At 37.4% G+C, this 26850-nt stretch overlaps 1 protein-coding gene across 3 annotated transcripts in view; it reads left to right on the forward strand.

Annotated features, from left to right (window-relative positions):
• The window catches only part of Dock11 (dedicator of cytokinesis 11), a 186108-nt gene that overhangs the window by 80609 nt on the left and 78649 nt on the right, over window positions 1–26850 (forward strand). For all 3 annotated transcript variants that reach the window (XM_046420911.2, XM_046420908.2, XM_046420910.2), the window contains exons 13-23: window positions 1892–2014; window positions 3765–3847; window positions 6585–6707; window positions 6872–6948; window positions 10840–11024; window positions 11111–11176; window positions 13098–13190; window positions 15207–15330; window positions 19722–19843; window positions 20407–20493; window positions 21342–21431. In XM_046420911.2, the coding sequence (XP_046276867.1) occupies window positions 1892–2014; window positions 3765–3847; window positions 6585–6707; window positions 6872–6948; window positions 10840–11024; window positions 11111–11176; window positions 13098–13190; window positions 15207–15330; window positions 19722–19843; window positions 20407–20493; window positions 21342–21431 (1173 nt within the window). The remainder of the gene's footprint in view (window positions 1–1891; window positions 2015–3764; window positions 3848–6584; window positions 6708–6871; window positions 6949–10839; window positions 11025–11110; window positions 11177–13097; window positions 13191–15206; window positions 15331–19721; window positions 19844–20406; window positions 20494–21341; window positions 21432–26850) is intronic.

Consider the following 26850-nt stretch of genomic DNA (forward strand, 5'->3'; position numbering starts at 1 on the left):
AGTAACAGCAAAAGCAACTGGCATGCTTTTATCAATTATCAAACCTCTTAAAATGATAATATTTGTTTCTGGCATCAGTATGGGAAAAATGCCTAGACTACCAGGAATGGGGAACAATAGGTATTTAGTAAATGTCAGCTATAGCAATAATGAGTGTTACTATTTTAATTCAGCCTCATCATGTGCAATGTACAATGCATGCAGGTGAGAGGCAGTACAGCATGGGTTGTAGTCCACACCCACCTACTTCATAAAGTTCTCTGATCGTCTATTTTTTTTGATGCATAAAACATGTATATTGTAATGCCTGCATTCAAATATTTTTACGAAGACTGAATGAGACAGCACAAAAAACATCTAGCACCATTATGTGGAAATTAACTTTAGATTTGCTTAGCTGGGTGTAGTGGCACCTGCCTGTAGTCCCAGCTCCTTGGGAGATCAAGGCAGGAGGATCACTTGAGCCCAGGGTTCCGGCCAGCTTGAGCAACATAGTGATACTGACCTCTCTTAAAAGGAAAGTAAATTACCTTCAAGGTATACTGCTCAGCATACCTTCTGCAGGGGCAGCTCAGGCAATCTGCCAGCTCCAGCTTACAGCTCGAGCAGCATGTTGCTGGCAGTACCAGAAGCCAAGTTCTGTGACCTTGACACACTTTGTTGCGCTACCCTAGTAATACCAGGCACCTAATGTACATTATTTTATTTAATCCATATGAAAAGTTTATGAAATCACTATTATTTTCATCATTCCCATTTCACAGACAAGAAACCTGAGACTTAAAAAAGATGTGTTACTTCATCCTATAAATGTTGAAGCCAGAATTTGAAACCAAGAAATTTGACCTTTGAGCAAATTTTAACCACTTTATTTCATTCTTGCTGCTTGAAAATTTTAAGCTGAATCAGCCATTACCTAGGCTGGTTCCTGCTCTTTGGAGGAATTGTTATCCTTTTACTCTCAATTTTCTATTCTGCCATGTCTACCTCAGAGGCTGTCTAGAACAAATGAGATAATGTGTCTGAAATGCTTTTAAAACTGGAAAGCTCTTTATTAGCAAAGTTGGTATATACCAAATAGAAAAATAAAACTTTGTAGAGACCCAGTGATGGATTTTTTTCCACTCAAATTCATTTGTGTGATGTTCTACATAACCAACTAATAACACTATTCAGAGGGTTTTTATTTGAAAGGAGCCAAACTAGACAGGGGATTACATAGCTGTTCCACATGCATTCAGTGAAAACATGCAACTTTAGTTGCATCTGCACTAGTAACCTTAAATAAAATGTACAGGGACAAAACAAGTTTTGTATCTTGTTTTCTCCTTTTACATTGAAATCACCAGAGTTTTTCAACTGTAACAAAGGAATGTTTTCTGTAGGGTGGTTTAGTTTTATATTAGGCAGAGCAGCAAAGTATTTTCTACCTTCTAAGCTGTAGTTCACATGAATTAAGTGTGAACTAATTGTTCTGGAGCTACATGCAATGACATTTAAAAGTGCATGTCTAGTTCCACTTGAAAAATACACATTATTTGAGCACAATACTAGTTAAGCCAATTAATGCACATCATATTTATTAGATCTAAGAATTCACCTTGAAAACACAGCCAAGTATAAGCAGCTAGGCAGTGATAGTGACATCTATACTTTAGGACTTAATACATGTGAAGTTGGCAACAAAATATAAAATTCATTTTGAAAAAAACATTGAGAACTTTGAAATCTGTACGAAAAGAAGTGCTACCTATTTCTGGAATTCTGGACATGATCCTATGTTGAATTTCAACATCCTATACTAAACACACTACTTGGACTTATTCACCAAACAAACAGCCATAAATATAATGTTACATAAAAGTCTTAACAGAAGTAATTTTTTTTTCAGGGAATTTTCTCAGTGACGAATCCACATCCTGAAATTTTTCTAGTTGCGAGAGTCGAAAAGGTGCTGCAGGGAAACATTACACACTGTGCAGAACCCTACATCAAAAATTCAGATCCAGTAAAGGTATTTATAAAGATCACTTATGAACATTGTAGCTTAATGTAGAATTTACCTTTTAATGCTATTTTAAACGACCTTATCATTGACCCCTCTAGAAGAAAAATCATTTTCTCTGAGAATGCTATGTATTCTGAAAATATTTTATACTATGTGAATATGTATGGTAAAGGTTGAACATGCACCCTCTTTATTATTTATGTTCTGTTAACATGACAATCTGGTTTCTGCTTGCTTATCAAAAGAAGAGCTACAGGCTCTTAGACCACATCTGCTAAGTGACATGGTATCTTTGGAAATAGCCACTTTTTCCTTACTTGCGGATTTACAGATAGCCCTGGGAAGTCAGAGCTGGGAGAGAAAAAAAGACCTAATCCTGTAGTGCCCCAATGCCAGTTCGTACCCAGATTCACGCCTGTCTGTGATGCAATGAGAACAGATGGAGGTTTCGTGAGGTTCGGCATATTTAACAAAGGAATGTCCTTTATTTTGAAATCTTTGCCCTTCTTATTTTTTCAGTGTTATATATTTCTTTCATGATGTATTAGCATATGAAGCCACAGGGAGTTTTTTTTTAATATGTTTTAGTTGTAGATGGACACAATACCTTTATTTTATTTATTTATTTTTATGTGGTGCTGAGGATCAAACCCAGTGCCTCACACATGCTAGGCAAGTGCTCTACCACTGAGCCACAACTCCAGCCTGACAGGGACTTTTTTACTGTTTGTTTTGCTAAATGTCTTTAAGTGACCACAGTAAAGGTGGCAACCCGATATATTATTATCCATGACATCCAAATGTTTGGAAGTCATCAATCTAATCCCATCCTCTCATAAATGAGAAAACTGAGGCCTAGCTGGGAAAGGGTTTATGGTTGAGTTCATTACACTACACTACACTACACTACACTACACTACACTACAGCTACTGCATATTGAGCAATCATCAATTTATTTTAAGGCATTTCATGTGTATCCAGGTAACTATTTGGAAGATCCTGAGGAGATATGTAACTAATTCATGAAAAAAAGTCTTGATACTATAGATAAAAGACTAGCATTCTAGGATAAGCATCTTGCCAGCATTTTACAGTCTGTTTAGGCTTTTCAGACAGTTTATCTCCTATGTCATCTCCCGTTGCCTGACCAAACAGCGACCATAGACTAATTGCATTGACTCTTGGTCACATGTGCCTTATCTTTGGAGTAGAAAGGTCAACTGTATCCAGAACAAATTACTCCCAAGAATGATGAGTATCTGCCTCTTGTGTGAAAGGAAATACACGTTAAAACTGCTTACAAGTTTGCCAGTAGATTCTTTGGTGCAAATTGTACCCTATATCTGTTTTGTTGATTTTCTGATATAGTGACCAAAACCATTGAGGAGAAAACATAAAACCTTTTATTCTAGTTTTTTTTTTTTTTTTTTGCCCCTGCATTTTTATTGGTACATGGTAGCTGTACATACTGACAGGATTTATTATTACATGCACACAATACACAATATAATAATATAATTTGTCCAATATCACTCCCCAGCACTTCACCCTCTATCCCCACTTTCCACCTCTTGAAAACCTAGAAGTTTTAACACTTCAGTCTGGGAAAATGGGTTGCTGATATAAGGTATTCTTTTTTTGTGACCTTTTCTAAATTTTTGATTTTTATATTGGTAAATTGGGGAGACTATTTTCCTGGGCGAGTCCACAGCAGATTAAACAAATTCGAGCCTATCTTCTTATTTTTGACCTTAGACAGCCCAGAAGGTGCACAGGACAGCTAAGCAAGTGTGTAGCCGCCTTGGACAATACAGAATGCCCTTTGCTTGGGCTGCCAGGTTTGTATAAATTTAATTCTGACCCTTCTATTCATACTCTCTGTGAGGGCAAGGACAAATGTCCTTACTAGTACTCACCAGTCTGTTTTTGGCAGGCTAGTTTTATATTAGGACATTTGGGTTGTAAGACTTCTTTCTGTTGGAATTTGATGTACATCAAAGACCCCTTCTGAGACCCTCTCATTTTTTCATATATCTTACTTCAGGGAAATTTTCTTTGGCTTCAGTTACTGACCCAACTGATACCACTTAATTTTATTGCATTTTAAAAGAGCAGCATATTTGCTAAAATGATGGAATTTTTTCCAGAAACTAGAAATTGTAATGAATTATGTACAATATGCCATTATTTCAGAGTTGGCTAGATTTTATGATTTGGAAAAGTATCATAGAATAATTCTGGAAAACATACTAAACATTTGAAGGCAAAGAATGTAGTCATTAAGTGCAAGTGTGTAATTAATAATTTTTTTTGCTCCCTGGTGACAAATGCAGCCAACCTTTTGGAGGTAGTGCAGTTGGAAGCATGCATTACCTATATCTCTTATGTTATGGTAGTTTATATTATTTTATTTAAATCTTGCAAATCTACATGCAGTGATGACTTAAAATTTGTTTTTTGTTTTTCTCCACTTTGAAGTACTAGTTCATTTGCTTGTTTGTCTTACAGCCTGTGCAACTCACTGGAAGTTCTGGGGAAAGGGCACCATGTTCTGACTAATTCAATCAATTATGTTCATTGGATGCTGGGCAATAGCATAAGAATTGGAGATTCTAAGTTATTTACTTCTTCTGTCGCTATAATCATTTCATTTTGGGGAAGGTCTCAAAGTGCATTATATGCTGGTAGATGAAAAGGTACCATGATCTTTGTTTGGTACCCTCACCAAAAATTAAATAGATAAATAAAAAGGAGAAAAGATAGCCAAGGATAGGTGAATGACAGAGTAGCAGAAGTTGGCATGTGTTGGTATTCTTTTTTTTGTTTTAAACTTTTATTTTATTTATTTAATTTTTTTTAGTTGTAGTTGGACACAACACCTTTATTTTATTTATTTATTTTTTATGTGGTGCTGAGGATCAAACCCAGCACCTCGCACGTGCTAGGTGAGTGCTCTACCACTGAGCCACAACCCTAGCTCCTATGTTGATATTTTGAATGTGAAGTGTGGCTTGTAAATATAAGCATACTTAAAATGCTCAAGCCTGAAAAGTCAATTGCTGCTGCTATTATTAACAGTTAAGTGTTAGCTCTATTCTAGGCACTCTTTGATCTAAGTGCTTAATGTATGTGTGTGTGTGTGTTTGTGTGTGTGTGTTTCTGTGTGTTTCTGTGCTGGCGATGGGACCCAGGGCATTGCACACCATAGGAAAGTTCTCGCATTCTAAGCCACAACTCCAGTTCCAAATGTAGATTTTCTTAAGATGGGGGTATAGTTGTGCCCATCTTGGAGATGAAGAAACTGAGGCACACAAGTAAAATAAAAATAAGAAATCCTTGCCAAAGTTCACTAACGTGTGGCAAAGTAGGGATCTGAACACAGGGCACCCAACTTCAGTGCCCACTCCAGACCACTATGGAATACTGCCCCCCTCTGGGCAGTAGCAGTAGCTGCCTGTGTCGTTTTGCCAGTAGAAAAATTCATTTTGAAATCATCAAAGAGACGAGATTTGATCCCAAATTCTGATGAAGAATTGTGCTGTTTCCCTTCCTGAATCATTTTGGTTGTCAGCAGTAGCAGGGATTCATTCTAAAGACTTGGCTGGTATATTTAAAAGGTGTATGATAAATCCCTGTGTAGTGGAAATCAAGGAGGTGTACTTAGAAGTTAATGCCTTTAACCAAATATTTAGAGGTTCTACCAGGGGGAATTATGGTTTTGGCTACATTTTTTTTCAGTTTGTTGGGTGGTACATCACTTCCCATTTTAGCAGTAAAATTGCTTCTTAAAAATGGTAGAAGAGGGACTGGGTTTGTAGCTCAGTGGTAGAGTGCTTGCCTAGCACATGTGAGGCCCTGGATTCCATCCCTGGAACTGGGGGAAAAAAACTATACATGTATATTGTAAACTATATAAATTTATATTCAAGTTCTACTTTAACTTTTCTCAACTTCAAGGTGATATGGTTTACCTTTGAAAAAATGCACACCTGTTAAATGTTGAGCTTGATGAGTGTTCATAGTGTGTATGGTTGTAACCACTACTGCAACCAAGATAAAGAACATATCTATCAAGATAAAGAAAGTGTCCACATGGCCCTGTCCAGTCAATCATCCTACTGATCATCTCAACTAATCAGTGGTTGTTCTGGGCAACCAATGATCTGATGATCGTGGGAGATGACTTTCTTCTATTCTAGGCTTTTATATAAATGGAATCATGCAGTATGTGTTTGGTTTCTTATACTCAGTGCATTTTTGAGATTTATCCATATTGTATGTATTGGAAATTTATTTTGAGTAGTAGCTGATGGTATGAATGCAGTGTAATTTGCTTATCCATTCTGTTCTTGATAAATATCTGGCTTGTTGCCCATTTGGGACTGTACCAAATAAATCTGAAAACATTCACATAGCATGTGGAAACATACTTAGGAGTGGAATTGCTGAAGAGAAGATGTGTGTTTAACTTTGTGAGAAAACCAATAACTTTCTATTTTATATTCCTACCCGGGCTATCTGGATTTATTAGTACTTTTAGATTTTTTAGTAAATCCTTTTTAATTGCTGTTTTAGACCCATTTTCAAAGACATTCAAGGCTCTCTCGATCTGGAAGGGAGATTTTCTCCTTTATATAAACAGGATAGTAGCAAGCTTTCTAATGAAGACCTTCTCAAGCTGCTTTCAGAATACAAAAAGTAAGTGTTACTGCAATAAATGAATTATCAATTTCTTAAAATGATGAATGTGAGTCATGTATTGTTAGAACTGAATTCCTAAAGAATGAAATTTGGATATAGGATAACCAATACATTTAATCATCATAATTTAAATTCTAAAAAAATTCTTTCTTTATACCTAGGCCAGAAAAGACCAAATTGCAGATCATTCCTGGGCAGTTAAATATCACAGTGGAATGTGTTCCTGTGGATTTATCAAGTAAGAATGTATTGCAAATTAATTAAAGCATAATTAAAGGTTATGTTTGAATCTTAGGGTTTTTTAAAAATATTTTTTTCCTGAGGTTTGCATGGTATATTAGTTTCCTAAGGGTACCATAGCAAAGTATTATAAATTGTGTTATTTAAGACAACAGAAATTTATTCTCTCACAAGGCTGAAATCAAGATGTTAGCAGGGCTGTGCTACCTCTGAATGCTCTAGGGAAAAATCATCCCTTGAGTCTTTTTAGCTTCTGGAAGCTCCTGGCTGTCCTTGGCATTGCTTAGCTCACAGCTACATTTTTGTTTATTTTGTCTTCACATGGCCTTCTTCCCTTTGGTTTTCATTGGTTCCTTTTCCTATAGGAACACTAGTCATTATATTTAGATTCCACCCTCATCTAGTATGACCTCATCTAAATTAATTATATGTATATATTTCCATCTAAAGTCACAATCTGAGGTTCCAGGTTGACATGAATTTGGGGGTGGGACTATTCAACCCAGTATGCATGGTGAATAGTTACAGATGAGAAAGTGAGTTGATCTTTATCATATGTTTTCTATAAAATATATGATGTTATCAGTATGCCCTCATTTGTTTCTGATGCATTTTACATTGGATAAGTTTCTACCTCTGTCAGCAAGTGTGAGATCAAAAGGGAGAAGAATTTCTTGTTTTAGTACTAGAATCTAAGATTCTAGGAGAGACAAAAGATGATTTGTAGGAGATAAAATGAATTGGGTAGGAAATATTTGAAAATATTTAGTCTTAGTAATAATGCCAGTAATACAAATTAAGATTCTTTTGCTCATCAATCAAATTTACAAAAATGTTTTAAATGAAGTTATTTGTCTAGGAGTGTAGCTTAGTAATAGTGAGGCCCTGGGTTTGGTCCTCAACACCAAAAATTTAAAGAACATGAAACTATCTAATTCTCATTAGGTTTTGGCCAAGCACTATTACCTATCATGTGCAAAAAATATCCATAGGTGTCTGTAATTAAGACATTATTCCAGTTTCAAGATTCTATATCCATTTATTCACTAATAACAAAACATTATTTTACTTATAATAATGATAACTTACTAAATATAATAATTTACTTATTGCATCATTGTTGATTAAACATTTGAGGACGTACTACTATGTGCTTTAAATTATGGAATTTAAAGTCTAGATGGAACAACAGATAGTAAACATGCAGATAAATAAGTGAATAATTTAGGCTATGTTTGGGGTAGACTTTTTTGGGGGAGGGTACTAGGGATTTGACCCAGGGGGTACTTAACCACCTAGCCACATCCCCAGTCCTTTTTATTCTTTATTTCCAGACAGGGTCTTGCTAAGTTGCTTAGGGCCTGGCTAAGTTGCTGAGGCTGGCTTTGAACTTGCAATCTTCCTGCCTCACCTCCTGAGCCACTGAGATTATAGTTGTGTGTGCTACTGCACCCAGCTGGGATGGACTGGACAGACTGCTTTAAACAGGGCATCGGGGGAAACCATCCATTAAGCTCAGGAACAGAAGAGGGAGGAAGATCCCATATGTGATGTTTGGGACCATATGTTCCAGACCGAGGGCACTGTGTATATTGTAAAGAACTTGAGGTGGGAGCAAGTTTAGCTTGTATGAGTAGAAAGGAAGCCAGTATGGCTCTAGTATAGTGTGTTATGGGAATGAGGAGACAGGAAGTGAAGTAGGAAGGCTTGAGTCACATAGAGAATTGTATAGACCACAGTAACACCTTCAAAGTTGTATTTTTTAAGAAAAACTTTTTTAGTTGTGGATAGACCCAATACCTTTATTTTATTTATTTATTTTTATGTGGTGTTGAGGATCAAACCTAGTGTCTCACATGTGCTAGGCAAGCACCCTACCACTGAGCCACAACCCCAGCCCAAAAGTTGTATTTTAAGTGCAATGAGAAGTCACTAATAGGTTGTAAGCTGGGGAGTGACATCCAACTTAACTTTGCACGTGTGTGTGTGTGTGTGTGTTCTTTATACAGAAGCTAGAAAAAAAGGAAAAGAAAAGTGGGAGAGGGAATCTCTAACTTACATTTTAAAACACCTGAAAGTGCAATGCATTCTTTCCTAAAGAAATACTTTTAAATATAGACAGAAGTGTATACATATAGATTATTTGCAGTGTTATTTATATTAACAGGAAATTGCAAACATTGTGCATCCAACACTGTCAGTCTGCTTAAGGCAAGGGTGGTATACAAATACATGTAACTTCATGCAGCCACAAATTAGGATGCTTCCAATTTGTGGAATAAGACATCAGATGAAATGCCAAAAAATTTAAAAAAAAAATTTTTTTTGAGCGTGCGGTACTAGAGATTGAACACAGTGGCACTTTAGCACAGGACTATGCCCCCAGATCTTTTATTTTATTTTTATTTTGAGTTAGGGTCTCACAAAGTTGCCCAGGCTGGCCTCCAACTTGAAGTGATCCTCCTGTCTTAGGTTTCTGAGTTCCTGGGCTTACAGGTGTACACCACTGTATCCTATGGGATTAAGTTCTATATATAAGTAGAATTTTTATTTTAGTATATAAAGCATACATAGAGGGATTGGAGTTGTGGCTCAGTGGTAGAGTGCTTGCCTAGCATGTGCAAGGTCCTGGGTTTGATCCTCAGCACCACATGAAAATAAATAAATAAAATAAAGGTATTGTGTCAAACTAAAAAATAAATATTAAAAAAAACATATACATAGAAAGCAGATTAAAAGAAAATACACCAAAATTGTAATAGGAGTTGTCTCTGGGTAGTGGAATGCCTAATTGTTACTGTGTTTCTTTGTACCTCCAGGTTCTATTGTAAATATGTATTGCTTCAGGGGCTGGGGTTGTAACTCAGTGGTGGAGCGCTCTCCTAGCATGCACGGGGTGCTGGGTTCAATCCTCAGCACCACATAAATGTAAAATAAATATATTGTATCCACCTAAAAAAACTTAAGAATAAATATTAAAAAAATTATTGCTTCAATAATCAGAAACAAATATTCAACAAAAATTACTGTGTGTTCAGGTCTAGCTTGTACTGGATCTTCCTTCTCCTTCAGTGTCACTCTGCAGGAAGGACTAGCAATCTTATAGCCCCTAAGTATATGGATAACCTTTACTGCAGTGGCTGCTTCAATAACATATGCTACTAAACTTCTCTGGCTGAGGCTTTGTACTTTTCATATTTGAGAGTATTGAATTTATTATTGGTAACACATCTTAAGATCTGTAGTTTCAAAAAGCTTCCATTATTTCTTTGTGAAAATTTGCACCTGCACCAAGTTAACTTTTTAAAAGTGACTTGCCATGAGCTAACTGGAAGTATAAATTTACCCTTATTTCTTTTCCTGATACCAATAAAAATTTGCAGTGAAAGCTAAATTGCAGCCACAGGAGGGAAAGTGTAATGGATTTCTTTGCAGAGTTTAAATTTGTCAAAATTATGATGTGTTATATTTGCCAAATCACTCAACATTGAGAATGAAACAGCAATTCATGTCTGGTGTGAAGGGTTCCACAAAAATTAGCATCAGGCTACTCCATTGTGTCTTTTTTTAATATTTATTTTTTAGTTGTAATTGGACACAGTATCTTTATTTTATTTTTCTCTTTATTTTTATGTGGTGCTGAGGATTGAACTCAGGGCCTTGCACATGCTAGGCAATTGCTCTACTGCTGAGCCACAATCCCAGCCCCTCCACTGTGTTCTATTGGGTTTTTAAGTGGTTGTTTAACTTTTTGTCACTTACTAAGAATTCTATATTTAAGCCAAGTTAATTTTTCAGAACATAATCCACATGTATTTTTGTGAATCCAGGAATGTGTTAATGTTGTTAAACTGTGTACTATTTGCCTGTTTATTTTTTCCTGCTATAGACTGTATTACTTCTTCATATGTGCCCCTGAAGCCTTTTGAAAAGAATTGTCAAAATATTACTGTGGAGGTTGAAGAGTTTGTTCCCGAAATGACAAAATATTGTTATCCATTTACTATTTACAAAAACCATCTGTATGTCTATCCTCTGCAGTTAAAATATGATAGCCAGAAAACATTTGCCAAGGTAAGCAGTGTAAACTATACATTTCTGGAGTATAAAATGTTAGATTCTTTTCATTCTGACTCATTTTCAATGATTAATCATTTTAGGCAAGAAACATTGCAGTCTGTGTGGAATTCCGGGATTCGGATGACAGTGATGCTTGTGGGCTAAAGGTTTGTTTCTGATACTGATAAACATGTGTTTTTGGTAGAGGTAGAAGAGATGGAGATTGTGGACTTGGTAGTGTCATGCTTCAAATTTAATTTGTCTAAACATCAAAAAGAAGATGTACTATGGTGACTAATTTAACTACAAGGATTAGATTAAATGTTAATATATAACAAAATGAAAGGAGAGCATATGTAGCTGTAAAAATGGATAAGCCTGGGCTGGGGTTGTGGCTCAGGGGTAGAGTGCTTGCCTAGCATGTGTGAGGCCCTGGGTTTAGTTCCCAGCATGCACACACATAAAGTAAGCTTTTTCGTATCAGTTTTGTTTTGCTTTTGTGTTTGTTATTGGCAGTGCTGGTGATAGAACTTAGGGCCTCATGCATGCTAAACAAATGCTTTATCACTGAGCTATAACCCCAGCCCACATACCAAGTTTTGCCATTGCTTTGATGCTTCTACACAAGGTCATTTTCTTAGGATAGTTTATAATAGTACCATCAGGGAATCATAAACTCCTTTCTCCTTGAAATCTGAACAGGCTTTTTGAGCTGACAGAAGCACAGCATGACTACTTTGATGTGAGATACAACTTCTACTCCATGACTAGCCAAATGATGCCTCCAAACTTGGACTTGTAATCTCTAAAAAGCAGAATCTCAATATTATGTGATATGGTGATTCTTAAATACTTAAAAAAAACTGTCATATCACAGTTCTTTTACATTTTCCCTCTTTATAGCTGGTTTGGACTTTTTGTCTTTAGTCCATTAATCAGAGACCTGAAAGAGAAGTCAAGAGAACATGTCAACATCACAAAGTGTTTATCTTGTTCCCTACTTCTCTAGCTTGAGCCTAAATCAGACAGATGGATGGCCTTATATTCAAATCCCTGGGGAAAGAGGCTGGAATTCCCCAAACTAAATCATCTTATGTTTCATAGCCTCTCCCTTTGAAAAGAGATTTTGCTTTTTTACAGAGAAACTTAAAGATTGCCTGATTCAAATGCAGTGTATTTTCTCTGGTTCTCCCAGAGTCGATAACAACTGTTCTTTTCCTTCTAAGCAATATCCTTTTGTATATTTAGAGATTCTTAGGTTACTTCTCAGCAGTTCTTGAAAATTGCCTTCATAACTATATTTAAGGAGAGTTGGATATGCACTCATATGGAGTCTCAATTTCATTTCATAGCTGGCCTAGAGGTTTGGTCTGAAGTAACAGAGTGAGACAATTAGTTCTTTGGCATGCTGACTCCATATTCATCCTTGAGCTTATTAAAGACCAGTGGAAGTGAAAAAACTCACATTAGAAATGAAATCTGATCATTCCCTGGAACCATAGAAAACTTTACATTTATTTTATCAGTATAACAAAAAGGCAATGATTTTTAAAATGTGGCTCATAAAGTGCCATATTTTAAAATGTTAACAGTAAGCTTCAGTGTAGCTTAATAGATATTCATTTTTAAATTCATTTATCCTACAAATGCTTCTGCTAGCTTTTGTTTCTTTTTTAAAAGCTCTTCTCCTTGCCCACTGTGCAGTGAGCATCCAAAAAATGTTGCTGACTGGCAGAAGGGGTGCCTCTCATGTTAAGATACCCAAGTGGCATGAGAGGAGTAAGCTTTATAGGCCTGGTCTGAGAGTGTTTCCCTTCCAGATGATAAAAAATGTTCTGATTCTTGCCATTAACTAATTTGGAATTGCATTTCTTTGATGGCCAGAAGTTCAAAAGCATCCTACAGGCTTTATCTGAGGTGGTGTCATGAATGACTGTAAATGATTTGGAGCTTACAGGCTCATGGTGAGAGCTGCATGGGCTTGGCCATGGCCCTGTGCTCACAGATGCCTCTAACTGTATGTGGTTCCATAGCATCACATTTAAAGACCAGCATTTGGAATGGTGATTCTGTTTCCTTCTTTTTCAGTGTATTTATGGAAAACCTGCAGGGTCTGTTTTTACCACAAATGCTTATGCTGTTGTCTCACACCACAACCAAAATCCAGAATTCTATGATGAGGTAAAAACATATCATTCTGGTATTTTTAAAATGCATTGGTTTCTATTCTTTTTCCTCTTCAAATTATTTCCATCTTTTCATCTGTACTTGCAATCCCTGAATGTTTTGTTCCATGAAAACAGATAATGTCACATCAAAATGAAGGACATCTTCTGCTTGGTATACTCTGATTACAGTGACAGATTTGCCCTAAATTTAAGGGCTTCTGTGATTTGAGATAACATGATAGAAAACAAATATCAGTTTGGAGCTCGGATTTAGCCCTCCTTGCTTTGATAGCACTGGCTCTGTGATGCTAATTAACTTCCCCTTTTTGAGTCTCCACTTTCTTGACTTTAAAATGAGAAATTCAGAAGAAAATTTCTGAAAAGCCTCTAGCTCTTTCCCTTCTAGTTTTATGTGGTAGGGTGTAGCCAGTCTGTCATTGAAAAACTTTGAGAGACAGTGTCACACACACGGGCCAACAGAATCTCCCTGGCTGCCCTACATACCTCAGTGAAAAGCAGATAAAGGGGATTGGGGTGGTCTCTTCTCCCGGTCTCTGTGCTCCTTCCTGAGTTTCTATCTCACCCTGTCTCCATCTCTCTTTTCCTTCTCTCTACTTCTCCATCTCTATATTTCTGTACTTCCAGCAGGGCACTGCCCTAGCCTCTCCTAGCTTATATGTAGCTATTTATCCAGATCTGTAGACTGCTTTTGCTTCCTACATGCTTCCATGGAACCTGAATGAACATACAGGCCAGATGCTCTGCTGTTTCTGTTTCTCATGTATTCATTCTTGGCTTGGTCTGAGACCATTCCCTGTGCCCTCCTGATTTCCCCAGGTCCACTTGCTGTTGTATGGAGGCCTTATATCCCAGCCATAGGCCTCACTCATTCCTTTCTCAGTTTGAGGGTGGGGAGGGGGATAGAGGCACTTTGCATTTTTTCCACCCAGGGAGGGAGTATATCCATATTTATGTGCAGTAGAGCATTAGATACCCAGATGGTCTGGATGCCGTGAATAGGCATGTTCTGTAGTGAAATATACCTACAACCGACCATAGTTATAACACCAAAAAAAAAAAAAAAAAACCATGCCTTGTGTGCATTTCTATAACCAAGACCGGTCACTGCAGAAAACTAAACCATATAGCAAGTAATCCACGTTGCTTTTAGGATTCCTAAAATGAACAGACTTTTCAGTCATTCACTATATATTGACAGAGAGAGAGCGCATGCGTGCACATGCAAGAGAGAGGGAAATGGCTAAAGGCATGTACACTAAATCAAATCTGTAGTCTGTAATGTCTCTTACATACTTGCAGGAGACATTCTAAGCATTAAGTTGGTTTCTGATTAGAAAATTGCTTGAGATACTTTATTATATGCATTAATTTTTAACTAAATTCATGAATCATAGGAGATAATTTTTATGTCTAAGAATAGAGCTGTGTTTTTCTTCTAGAGAAATTTATAAAAGCTCTAATTTGTGGATACCATAATGCTGTAGTGACTTTTCACACATTTATTTGTAAAGGTATATATATTTTTTTCATGTAGTAAACAACAACTTAAGAAAAGTAGCCTTTCAGATTCAGTACACATTGACTCTGATTGGGTTACCCACTATCCCTGGACTGTGAGGATGTGGTGTTTTTCTTGTTTGTTCATTTTAATTTTTATTGGTGTATATTAATTATTCAGAACAGTGGGTTCATTGTGGCATATTCATACATGCATGTAATTTCATCTAGCATTTCAGAAAATTCTACTTCAAAATCGAATCCAGGAGAATCCAAATTACTAAATCAGCCCTCACAAGCCAGGAGAATATTGTCATGAAACTGAAAGTGACCAGAAAAGCATTTGGAATATATTTAAATGATATCTACTACTTGGCCGCTTGATCTGTCATTTAGGAAGTATTTTGGAACAGTGTGATGAAACTGAACTAAATGTCTGACAGTCCAGCTTGATAATTGAAATGAAACAAAACAAAACAAAACGCCATGTGTAATTTTGCTGTCATTTCAGATTAAAATCGAGCTTCCCATTTACCTGCATCAAAAACATCATTTGCTTTTCACTTTTTATCATGTAAGTTGTGAAATCAACACAAAGGGAACAACTAAAAAGCAGGACACAGTTGAAACTCCAGGTACCTGTGTTGTTTATCTTTTATTTTATGTAGTACTGGGGATCAAACCCAGAATTATGTATTCTTTAAATATCTCTTTTTACAACTATTTGAAATAGGATATAACTACTTTTCATAAAGCTGCAGAACATTTATACCCTTTACAAAAAAGTACATTTCTGAATTAGAAAAGTTTTTTTGGGTAAGCTGGATATAGGGGTATATGCCTATAGTCCCACCTTACTAGGAATCTGAAGCAAGAGGATTACTTGAGCCCAGGACTTTGAAGCCATCCTAGGCAGCATAGCAAAATGCTTCTCTAAAAGAAGTTCACTGTCAAAAGATGAACTATACATTCATTTTGTTATCATTTGTTCCAAATATCATTTTCCAAATAATCTGCACTATGCTTAAACTACTATAAGCAACATAAAATTGTTATTATTAAAGAAAAACACATATTGTCACAGGGTATTATCATTTCTTTTATGTGGAATTGCCCAGCAACCGGAATTTTCCATTTCTGCTTACTGAGGAAGAGGGAAGTGTGCCCAGAGCCAGGGACATCTGTGAGCTGGAGGGAGGTTGGGGGCTGCCTGTTTCTAATGAGAAAAGAACAGATTTAATGAAGTTGAATAAGCTTTAGTAACAAAGTCCCAGTCCTGGTCCTATTTCAGCAAAGCTTCAGATAAACCAGTGGGAAGCAACCTTGGGAGAGCATAGGAGGCCTGTGAACACAGCTCATGTCATACCCACTTTATGAACATCTGTGTTCCCTGGGATGCAGATCAGGCCAGCCTGGATCAAACATTTATTTAGCAAACATTTCTGTATATTTATTATGTGCAAGAAGTTGTAGTAGGTATTATGGGAATACAGTGAAGCATCCACCATAGATCTGATGTTCAGTGGACATATAATCTTGGAGGGGAAATGAGTCCTATGTGGGCAATTATAATACAATGTAGAAAGTGGTGATTATCAAAATTATTCTACGGGTAGAGGGAAAGGTGTCTGGGAATCTCGGAAGGCTTCCAGGAGGAGAGGATGATATTACAGGGTAAATATATATATATATATATATATTGGTATTGGGGATTGAACACAGCCACTTTACCATTGAGCCACATCCACAGCCCTCTTTTTTTAAATTTATTTCTCTATCCACCTATTTATTTTTGAGTTAGGGTCTTGCTAAGTTGCTGAGGCTCGCTAAGCCCCCCAAGTTACTGGGATTACAGGCATGCACCACCATCCCTGGCACGAGGTAGATCTTGAGAAAGCAGTTATGGCAAGAAGGTAGGGGATCTGGGATGAAGGAACAGCTTGTAAAGGGTCATAGTACTGAGGAGTATGGACAGAGACCCACAAGTAGTTCACTGAGTCAAGAGTTCAGCATGCTGGGTGTGGGTCATAGGATGTGAAGTTGAAAAAGAGGCATCAGATTATGGAAAGTCTCAAATGCCAGCCAGTGGATTTGTTTTGATTCTGTCACCAATCTGGAACTACAGAAGAGTTATAAACACTAGGAAGAGCTGTTTTGGGCAAAAATGAATCAGACAGGAAAATAAAGGGCAAGGTGAGTTAGAGCAGAAAAAAGGAAGGATAGAGGCAACACCAGTAAGGGAGCTATTTCAAATGTCCAGGAAAGACTGAGGGCCACGTTATGACAGCTTCAGAAAGGCAGAGAAAAAGGGAATTACAGAAAAAGAATAAGTGCCCTCAGTATCTGGGGGTTCCACATCTATGGAACATTCAAGGAACCATGCATTGAAAATCCTTTTTTCAACAATTGCAGCTATACTGAATACATGATTGTTTTTCCTTGTCACTCCTAAACAATGCAAACATCTATTTACATAGCATTCATATATCAGGCATTACAAGTAATCAAAAAATGACTTAAAGTATACTGGAGGATATGTGTGGTTGTATGCAAATACTGTGCCATTAAATATAAGAGACTTGAGCATCCAGGGATTTGAATATCCATGAGGGGTCCTGGAAGCAGTCTGTGGATTCTGAGGGAAGACTTTATATTGGACCTAGCAAATGACTGACAAGATGATTCAAAGTAAACTGTGAAGTTTTAAAGTTGGGTGATTGGAAAGAAGGTAATGCCATTGGCAGAATTGTGGCCAGGCATGGTAGGTTTGGAACTCATGGCGAGTTTGAGGTATTAGGGAATCAGCTGAGTGATGCCCAGCAGGCAGCAGGGCTGAATGTTAGAGAGCTCCCTTTATGGTTAGTATAATCCTACTCTTCATCCCCATAGAAATTGAAGTTAATTCAGGGTAGGGACCTTGAGAATTGAGAAGAAAACTAGTAGGACAATGAGAACCCATGAGAATATATATCTCCTGAATGATAAATTTCAGCTTCCTTTGCCAAGTCCTAGACAGAAATGGGCAAGATATTCAGTGAAGCATGAGATGGTTATTCTATGTGCCACTCATCAGTTTTAACTGTTCACCCTTTAAGTGGCTTCCTACCTTTGAGCCAGATGGCATGCTTCAGCTTCCTTTGAGCTTCCAAGTGCTCTATATTAGTTTTGACTAAGGGACACACTTGACCACAATCTGATTAATTTACAGTGTAAAAATGTTACCTAAGCAATCTTATAGAGACAGAAAGTGGATTCATGGTTGCTAGGGACTGGGGGAAGGGGGAATGAGAAGTGCCTGCTAAGGACTCTAAAGTTTCCTTTTGGGGTGATGAATGCTCTAGAATTACATAGTGTTGATAGAGACACAACAGGAAATACACTAAAAACCATTAGATTGTATGCTTTAAATGGATTAATTACATCTGAGTTATATCTTGATAAAAATTTCTATGAAGAAAAAAATGTTGCTAAAGAAACAATATATATTTCCCTATTTTCAAGGATGGAAATCTTTTCTCTTTTGTCAAATTTTCTGTTTAACTATGATGATAGAGTCACTTTTTTTCTTAGTGTTTTTTTTGTTGTTGTTGTTTGTTTTTGTTTTTGGTACCAGGTTTTGAATACACAGTTGCTTAATCATTAAGCTATATCCCTAGCACTTTTTATTTTTTACTTAGAGACAGGGCCTCACTAAGTTGCTGAGGCTGGCCTTGAATTTGCAATCTTCCTACCTCACTCTGCCAAGTCGCTGGGATTATTAGCATGCACCCCTGTGCCCAGCTATGGCAGAGTCATTTCTAATTGTTCTTCTGCTCAGGTTACTTTGTCCTGCTTTTTATAAAAGAAAAGGTCTGGACAAACCATTTCTGAAGTTGTACTGGTAAAGATGCCTTTCAGGCGTGTTTCAGAGTCTGAGAAAGCCATTTAGTTTATATAGACAAAGCAACGTTTTGGTCTTTTAAGAATTAAAGCATTTGCCAAATGAAACACGTAAGTGAAAACATTGTAGCCAGATTTGTGTTGACTTCTGTGTTCACAGTATAAACATACAGACACACACGTGCACATGCACTTATGCAGAATTTTGAAGAATCTAAAAGGAATGACTTTATTAAGTGCTCTCCAGCCAACACCCTCTCTTAATTGCCAAAACTTGATCCAGAGCAAGCTTTTTTACAGCTGAGTTATAAACACTTGAAACCAGAGTAATTTCTATAATGGAAATACTGACACTGCTCAACTTGAGCAACACAGATGGCTCTGGCTCTTTTAGCTAGAACATGATGAGGTTTCTAATGGAAAGCCAAGGCACCCTTTTGGGGGTAGAACTGTTAAGAAATGTAGAAATTGGGGAAAATCCTACAGCAGTGTTAGGTCATAAACACTGGCCTGGCCATATTCTTCTACTACACCTCCTCCTCCTGTAATCAGGAAAACTCAGTCCATCTAGACAGTTTGTGTTTACTGCCTTCTATAAATATTGAATGTAACCTTCATTTGTGACCTTAATTTTCCATTGTTCCTTACCCTGGTGTTGCCATAATGTATTTTGGAACATATTGCTGTTGTCTGAGATGGTCTTAGCTGTATGACTCTGCACTCTTAGTGGAAGGATAGATGAGGGTAACCCGAACCTTAAAAAAAAAAAAAAAAAAACAGAAAAGCCTACCAAAACCATCCCTCATCATGTAAAGATACTGATATTGATGCACATTTTAAGTTTTAAAGTGTTTTCATGATATCATCTCTGATCTCTCAGTTCTTTTTAGATGAAGAGACTATGTTTTATTGTTTTCATGTTTATTGGCAAGGAAATACAGTAAATAACTTGTTAGTGGCCAGGCTAGGATTAGAAATGATCCAAACCCATTGTTCCTTCCCTAGTTTGAGGTTGCTGAACACCTGGGCTCCTACGTACAGATGCCCGGAAACATCACCAGCCTGCCCTGCTCCCCAGCAATTAGACATTTGTGTAGCTAATTTCATTTTCTATTTCATTTCTTATGGCTTATTGTTGTCTTGGCAGTTGGGTTTGCCTGGGTACCTTTGCTGAAAGATGGTAGAATCATCACATTTGAGCAGCAGCTGCCAGTTTCAGCCAATCTTCCCCCAGGCTACTTGAATCTGAATGATGCCGAATCAAGAAGGGTAGGAAAATATTTGCATCAGAATTCTGTTGATACAGTTGATCATTTGGGAGTTAAAGTATGGTCTGTGGGCTGGTGCTGGTCTACTATAAATATAAGTATGGAAAATATGTGTTTATAGCAGTTTGATAAAGTATCTTTTGCCTGTTTTTTCTAATAACTTTTAAAACTGGGCCTTAGATTTTGTGTGTCATTTTAAAAATTCATTTATTTAAGTAATTCATTTTTATTATCATTTATAAAAGCAATCTGTAAAAGATTAGAAATTTAATTGTTGATAGAACTTTATTTTTATTTATTTATATATGGTACTGAGAATCAAACCCAGTGCCTCACACATGCTAGGCAAGTGCTCTACCATTGAGCCACCACCCCAGATGGATTAGAAATTTAAAATGACTTAGGGTATGTTTATTCTAGACACATGTTATTTTCTCTAGTAATACCATTGTATGAATCTAATATATTAATTTCTGAAAATTGTTGAAATGCATGAAAGTGTTACATGTTGTTCATCTATCTCTTGCTACAAAATAGAAATTCATGTCTGTTTTCTGTTTTCAGCAATCAAATGTAGATATCAAGTGGGTAGATGGCGCAAAACCTTTGTTGAAGATTAAAAGCCATTTAGAGTCCACCATCTACACTCAAGTAAGTTATATCATCTGAATTGTGTCAATTTGAATACTCAAATATATTTCTGGATTAAAATAGATGATAGATTCCTACAGGCCACAAAATTTTCTCATTAATAGCATGATTCTAGCTCAGGATATACAATTGTTGCTAAATTATAAGATCCTTTCATTGCTGTTAGCCGATTTGAGCTTCTCAAAACTCTGAAAGGCATGTGGAAGCTATCTTCATCTTATAGGTGAAGAAACTGAGGATTAGGTAGGTTAGGTAACTTCCCCCAAGGGCATGCAGTAGTAATTAGGGGAATCAGGTCAAAATACACATTTCCTTTTTGTACTTGCTAATATAATCCATACTGTCCAGAAAAAAAAAAAAAACAAAAACGGTATGTATGGAGGCCATATAGGACAGCTGGACTCACTTGCTAGTGAAGTGTCATGGTAAAGTTGAGTATTCAAGTTTACCCAGAACTTTTGTTCTGGTAATTTCCTGCTGCCACTTTATTTCATTTGTCAGTTCAGACTCCTGTTCTTGCTCATTTAATTAAAGTGGAGAAGTAGCCCAACTTCATAGAACACCATAGTCCAAAAAGGGATTGAATGAATGCTTAATTGGTTGGACACACATTGAGTCCTTCTGTGTGCCTTGGTACATGTCAGATTAATTTGGTTTTGCTGCTTTGTGAGGTGGTCAAGAGACCTTCGAGACTTGGACATATAGGTTCGCAACTATGGCTGCTGAATCTGGATATTAGAATACCTAGATGGATAGGTTTGCATGATGCAGGAGGGAAGAAAGGTGGAGACCCTGCCTTTGAGAATAATGAATCAAATTTCATATGGCTCTTTCCATCTGTGTTTCAGGATCTGCATGTGCACAAATTCTTCCATCATTGCCAGCTGATTCAGTCAGGCTCAAAAGAAGTTCCAGGGGAGCTCATTAAATATTTAAAGGTAAATGTACAACCACTTTCTGCAAATTTCTGTTGCCACATTTGATGTGGAAAAAAGAATCAGACGGACACTTAAAAATACTTTTGGCTGTGGATCCTCAGGAGAACATTTTGTATTAGGTACTTTTCCATCAAGTGGCTATTTGGAAGCAGACAGCACAGTTGCTACATTAGAAAGAAAATGTTATAGCCAGAATTTGACACCATAGTTTTGGAAATCTCATGGAAATGTTGATTTCAATTGTATAAATTGATTTTGCAGGTCTTTTCTCTTCCGGCTGACTTCCCTGTAAAGGTGGAGAACTCTGTGGGGGAAAGGGCCAGGGGAAACGTGAGCACGTTTGCTTCATAAAATGTGAAATGGTTCCTGTGTCCATGAGTGAAAGACTATGAAAATGGCCTACTAAAGAGACAAACATACTTTCCACATGTTGTATAGGGGACAGTTAAGAAATGCCATACTTTTTCAGATGAATAGAGAAGCTCAAAGTGTTTATTCCCTATGCACTAGTACTGCAATGTGCATGATAGGACTGGGCTGGCAGCTTCTTTCTTCATTGGGTTGCTCCTTTAGCAGCTTAGCCATGGAAAGTCTGAGGAGTTTTGATTTTAAGCAAAGCCACTACAGGATTGGACATATGCTGTTGCTTCATGACATTCTCAGGAAACAGGTTCATTTCTTTCAGAGAGGTAGTACAGCATGAGATAAAATGTATGGATTCTGGAATCATAAACTGACTTTGTATCCCAGATCTGTCACTCACTAGCTCTGTGATTGACTGTGGCCAAGTTATTTAACTTCTCCAAGTCTTTGTTTCTTCATCTGTCTACATTGAGATACAATAATATACACATTAGACAGGCATGGTATAGTCCAAGCAACTTGGGATCCAGGGAAGGAGGATTGCAAGTTTGAGACCACGCTGCACAAATTTGCTGAGACCTTGTGTAGCACAATGGAAGAACTGTCCTTGGATTCAGTCCCTAGTACTGCAAAATCCATCCATACATATGCACTATACATATTAGGGTGATTATGAGGCTTGAATAAGGTAGTGTCTGCGGTATAGTAACCATTCATGCCACACTCACCCCTTGAGTCCTTCCTCTGAGCTAAGCAGTGTTCCAGGCATTGGGAATATAATTAAAGAAAGAATTTCCTATTGTCAAGGAGCTTAATTTCTTGTGGAGACAGACAATAAATAGGGGAAGTGAGTAAGTGTGTGTGTGTGTGTTTGTGTGTGTGTGTGTGTGTGTGTGTATGTCATATCATAGGTGGTATAAAGAAAACCAAAACAGTGTAGTGAAACAAGGAATGAGAAGGGGTTCATGTGGTGAAGACATCAGAGAAGATGTCTCTAGTGAAGTGACATTTGAACAGAGACCTAAAGGAAAGGAGGATGACAGCCTTGAGGATTTTTGGGGAAGAGCTGGGAATAGCAAGTACAGCATTATCTTGGAAAGGTGGCTGAGGAGCTCGTTGGGTAAGGCCTCATAGGCCATGGTGAGGAGTTTGAATTAACTCCAAGTGAGACTGGAAGCCTTTACAGGGGTTTGAACAGTGAAGTGCCATGATTTTAACTTTGGTTTTGAAAGTACCATTCTTCCTACCATATAAAGAATACACTAGTCAGGCACTGTAATGCTTGCCTGTCATCCCTGTGGATTGGGAGGCTGTGGCAGGAGAATTGCATGTTCAAAGCCAACTTCTGCAGCTCAGTGAGGTCCTAAGCAACTTAGCAAGACCCTGTCTCAAAATAAAAAAAATAAAATGTGCTGGTGATGTGGCTCAGTGGTGAAGTGCTCCTTGGTTTCATCCCCTCTACTAAACAAACACCAATGGAAGAGTAGAAGAAGGGAGACCATCAATAAATGATTGCTGTTGTTCTTAATTATAATAACAGTCATCTAACTTCCAAATCCTGACCCCGGGTTATATATAGGAGCATTCCAGCTCTATGTATGAATGGTTTGTCTGTTTAAGTCATTGGCTTTTCATCCAGTGGGGAAGTGTTTTAAAAGTTTTAATAGAGTATCATGGCATGGAATATCATTTTCAAATACTGGTATTTTCCAAAAGGAAAAAGAATACTCGGGTTTTGTTTTTCAGGGTGGGGAATTTCTGATATTTATGTGACCTGTGCTCGCCCTCTAGTGGCAATGAGTGAAATGCCATGTAATTTCAGAAATAACTAAGATATTTTCTACAGTGTTAGTTCTAAAAAGGATTCTAGAGATTTCTTTTTGCAGGTGAGGAATCTGAAGCCCAGGCAGAGGTGACTTGCCTGTAGTCAATTCAGGTGGTTGGTTTCAGAGCTGAGATGACTAGTATCATGATCTTCCTGGCAAACTTCGTGATCTGTTGTCCCTATAAGTGGCATTGTTTCATGAATTCATTTAACATCTACTTGTTGAGCTCCTATTGTGCGTTGTGTAGTTTCCTAGATGCTGTGTGACTTTCAGAGAAGAACAACTTAGGTTTATTGTCCATAGAGATATCGCAATGTAACTGAAGAGAGACATACAAAAGCCAACTAACAATATGTCAGTAACACAAATAATAGTCCAGAGCCCTGTGTGATTAAATATTGAACGTGTGATTGGGGTAAAAGTGCTGAGAGCTCAGTGAACTGAGGAGCCAGTGTGGACTAGATGGAACCCACCTTTATCTTGTCCTTTCGTTCCTTATTTTATTCATTTATGTAGTCATTCACCAAATATTTATTGAGCACCTACTGTGAAACAGATGTTTTTCTGGGTGATGGAAATAAAACAGGGATCAGTTCAGACAACACACCAGTTCTTGTTGGGGTGGACAGATTATAAGTAAATGAATAGCTTTAGATATAGATGAATACTGTGAAGAATATAGAACCAGTTAATGGGCTCTAACATGACCGGGAGTACATTCTAGATAGTTGTCAGGGAAAGCTTATATGAGGAAATAGCATTTCAACCTGAAAAGAAACTGATAACAGCCTGGCCTTGTGGCACATGCCTGTAATCCTGGCAACTCTGGTAGTAGAGACAAGTTCAAGGCCAGCTCCATGACTTATCAAGAACCTGCCTCATAATAAAAAAGGGCCAGAGGTATAGGTCAGTGGTAAAGCACGTCTAGGTATAATCCCTAGGATTAAGAAAAGAGAAACTGACAAGAGAAAGAGAACCATAGGTGATAAAGCTATGTAAAGGGATAACATATTGCAGCAGGCGCAAACACCTTACACTGGCATATTGGAAGGAAAGAAAAAAAAAAAAAAACCAGTATATCCCGAGCATAGCAAGCAGTGAGGGGAAGGCTACATTTGGAGAAAGAGGCAGGGTCCAAGTAGGTATGGGAGGCCCATGACAGCTCTTTGTGGTGGTTTGGGTTTTTTAACAAAGGGAAGATGGTATTATCTAATTTGCATTTCATAGAATAAATTATGGAGAAGCAATCCTAGTCGCAGGGATGGTGGACACCTGTAATCCCTTTCCACAGCGAATGCCCATCTCTCTTTTCTTCCTTGTGTTAGCCTCCTCATCCTTTAGCCTTGCCTATCTCTGAAGCCTTGTCTGATGTGACTTACGCAGCTCAGTTGCTTTTATATATATATATATATCTATATATATATATATATAGATATATATATATATAGTTGTCATTAGACTTTTTATTTTATTTATTTATATTCAATGCTGAGAATCTAACCCATTGCCTCACACACGCCAGGCGAGTGCTCTACCACTGAGCCACAGCCTCAGCCCTTCATTTGCTTCTTGTATGTAGCACTGTTGTATTACTACCATTCCATAGCTTTATCATCTTTAGACTGTCATCTGCTTAATGGTAGGCGCTATGGGTTTTAGGTTTATTATTTGTATCAAATGTATATGTGTGCATGTGCGTGTGCATGCAGTTAGGTTTGGCTATCCAAGGTATATTCAGTATGCCTCTGTTGAATGAGGAAATGAAGAGTTTCATTGAAGTGGAGATTTCAACTAGTGTTGGAAGGGTAGCTGGGATTTGGCTACAAATTGAACAAAGACACAAGGGTAGGAGGAAAGCATTTGATACATTCAAGGAACAACGAAGATACCCGTTAAGCCTTGTAAAGGATGATGAGCATTCAGGCAGAAAGCATAGTGTGGGTCTTAAGTAGCTTAATTCTATAAGCCATGGTTTCTCAAACTTGGTCCTCTTGACATTTGGGCAGGATAATCTTTTGTTGGGAGTGCTGTCCAGTACATTGTAAGATGTTTAGCCTAACTCCAGTCCTCTTCTCCCTAGAGATCATTAGCACCCTCTGGTTGTGGCAACCAAAAATGTTTCCAGACATTGCCAAATCTCCTGAGGAGGGCAATGTGGCCCCTGGTTGGGAACCACTCTAATGATAATGGGGAGGCATCAAAAATCTTGGCAGATTGTAATCTAATATAAGCAGTGTTTGAGGCAAATTAATTAGTGAATGAGAGCTGTATTGGGAATAAACAGAAGCTGTGCAGAGACCTACTGGAAAACTATTAAGAATATTTGGGTTATAGATTAGAGGGTCCTAAAAAATGGCAGGAAGGATACTTGAGAGGGTGCTTAGGAAGGAAAACGTTCATGAAGTGATCATGTTTTTCTGGAGCTATCTCTACTGTCCTATACATTGGATTGAAGAGAAGATGTGCAGAGGTCTAGGGAAGTCATCATTGAGATGACAGAGTCTTGCAAAGATTGAGAGAGTAGGAACTGAAAGATGGAACAAGAGGAAGGGAGACTGTGAAACAGAAATGACAAGTTCCCTATATTCAGAGATTTGACTTGTCCATCTCTGTGTTTCAGATTAAATTGATGGAGAAGGTGGTCAGTGAAGTTTGATTTCTTTTTTTGGTTGGCTGGTTGAGTGACAGAGTAAATGTGGAGAGAAAGGGAGAAAGGAAAGAAATTTAACATATTTCATTTTGATATTTTTAACACCTATTATTAGAGATAGAGTCTTAGCACTTCGGAGAAATGTATTATGAGGATGTTAGAATTGAAAATGACCTCAGTTTTGTAGATGATACTGGTGTAAAGCCAAATATTTATAGAAATGCTCTTTATTAAAGTCCATTTAACTTTTCACCAGAATAGCTGGAGGCCCACATTTCTGTAAAACCCATAGAACGCTGGGGGATAGTATGCTCATCTCCACCATTTCCAAACACATCACCAAACCACCATTGAATGTTGGATTACCAGGAGTCAGTTGTCTTTTTTTTTTTTTTTAATCCATTTATTCCAATTACACTCATTATCTTCAGTTAAACATTTAATATTAAAGAAACAAAATCTGAATGCCAAAATAGAGGTGTGGATTAAGTAAAAATCAAAGTCCCCTGTCCCAGAAAGCTCACATTTAAATGAGCTTATATTCTAGTTAAGATATCTCTCATTACTTGACTTTTTTGTT

The sequence above is a fragment of the Marmota monax genome, unplaced genomic scaffold, assembly GCF_021218885.2.
Source record: "Marmota monax isolate L192 unplaced genomic scaffold, Marmota_monax_Labrador192_F-V1.1 WCK01_AAM20220418_F8-fsc00155, whole genome shotgun sequence".
Taxonomy (NCBI): domain Eukaryota; kingdom Metazoa; phylum Chordata; class Mammalia; order Rodentia; family Sciuridae; genus Marmota; species Marmota monax.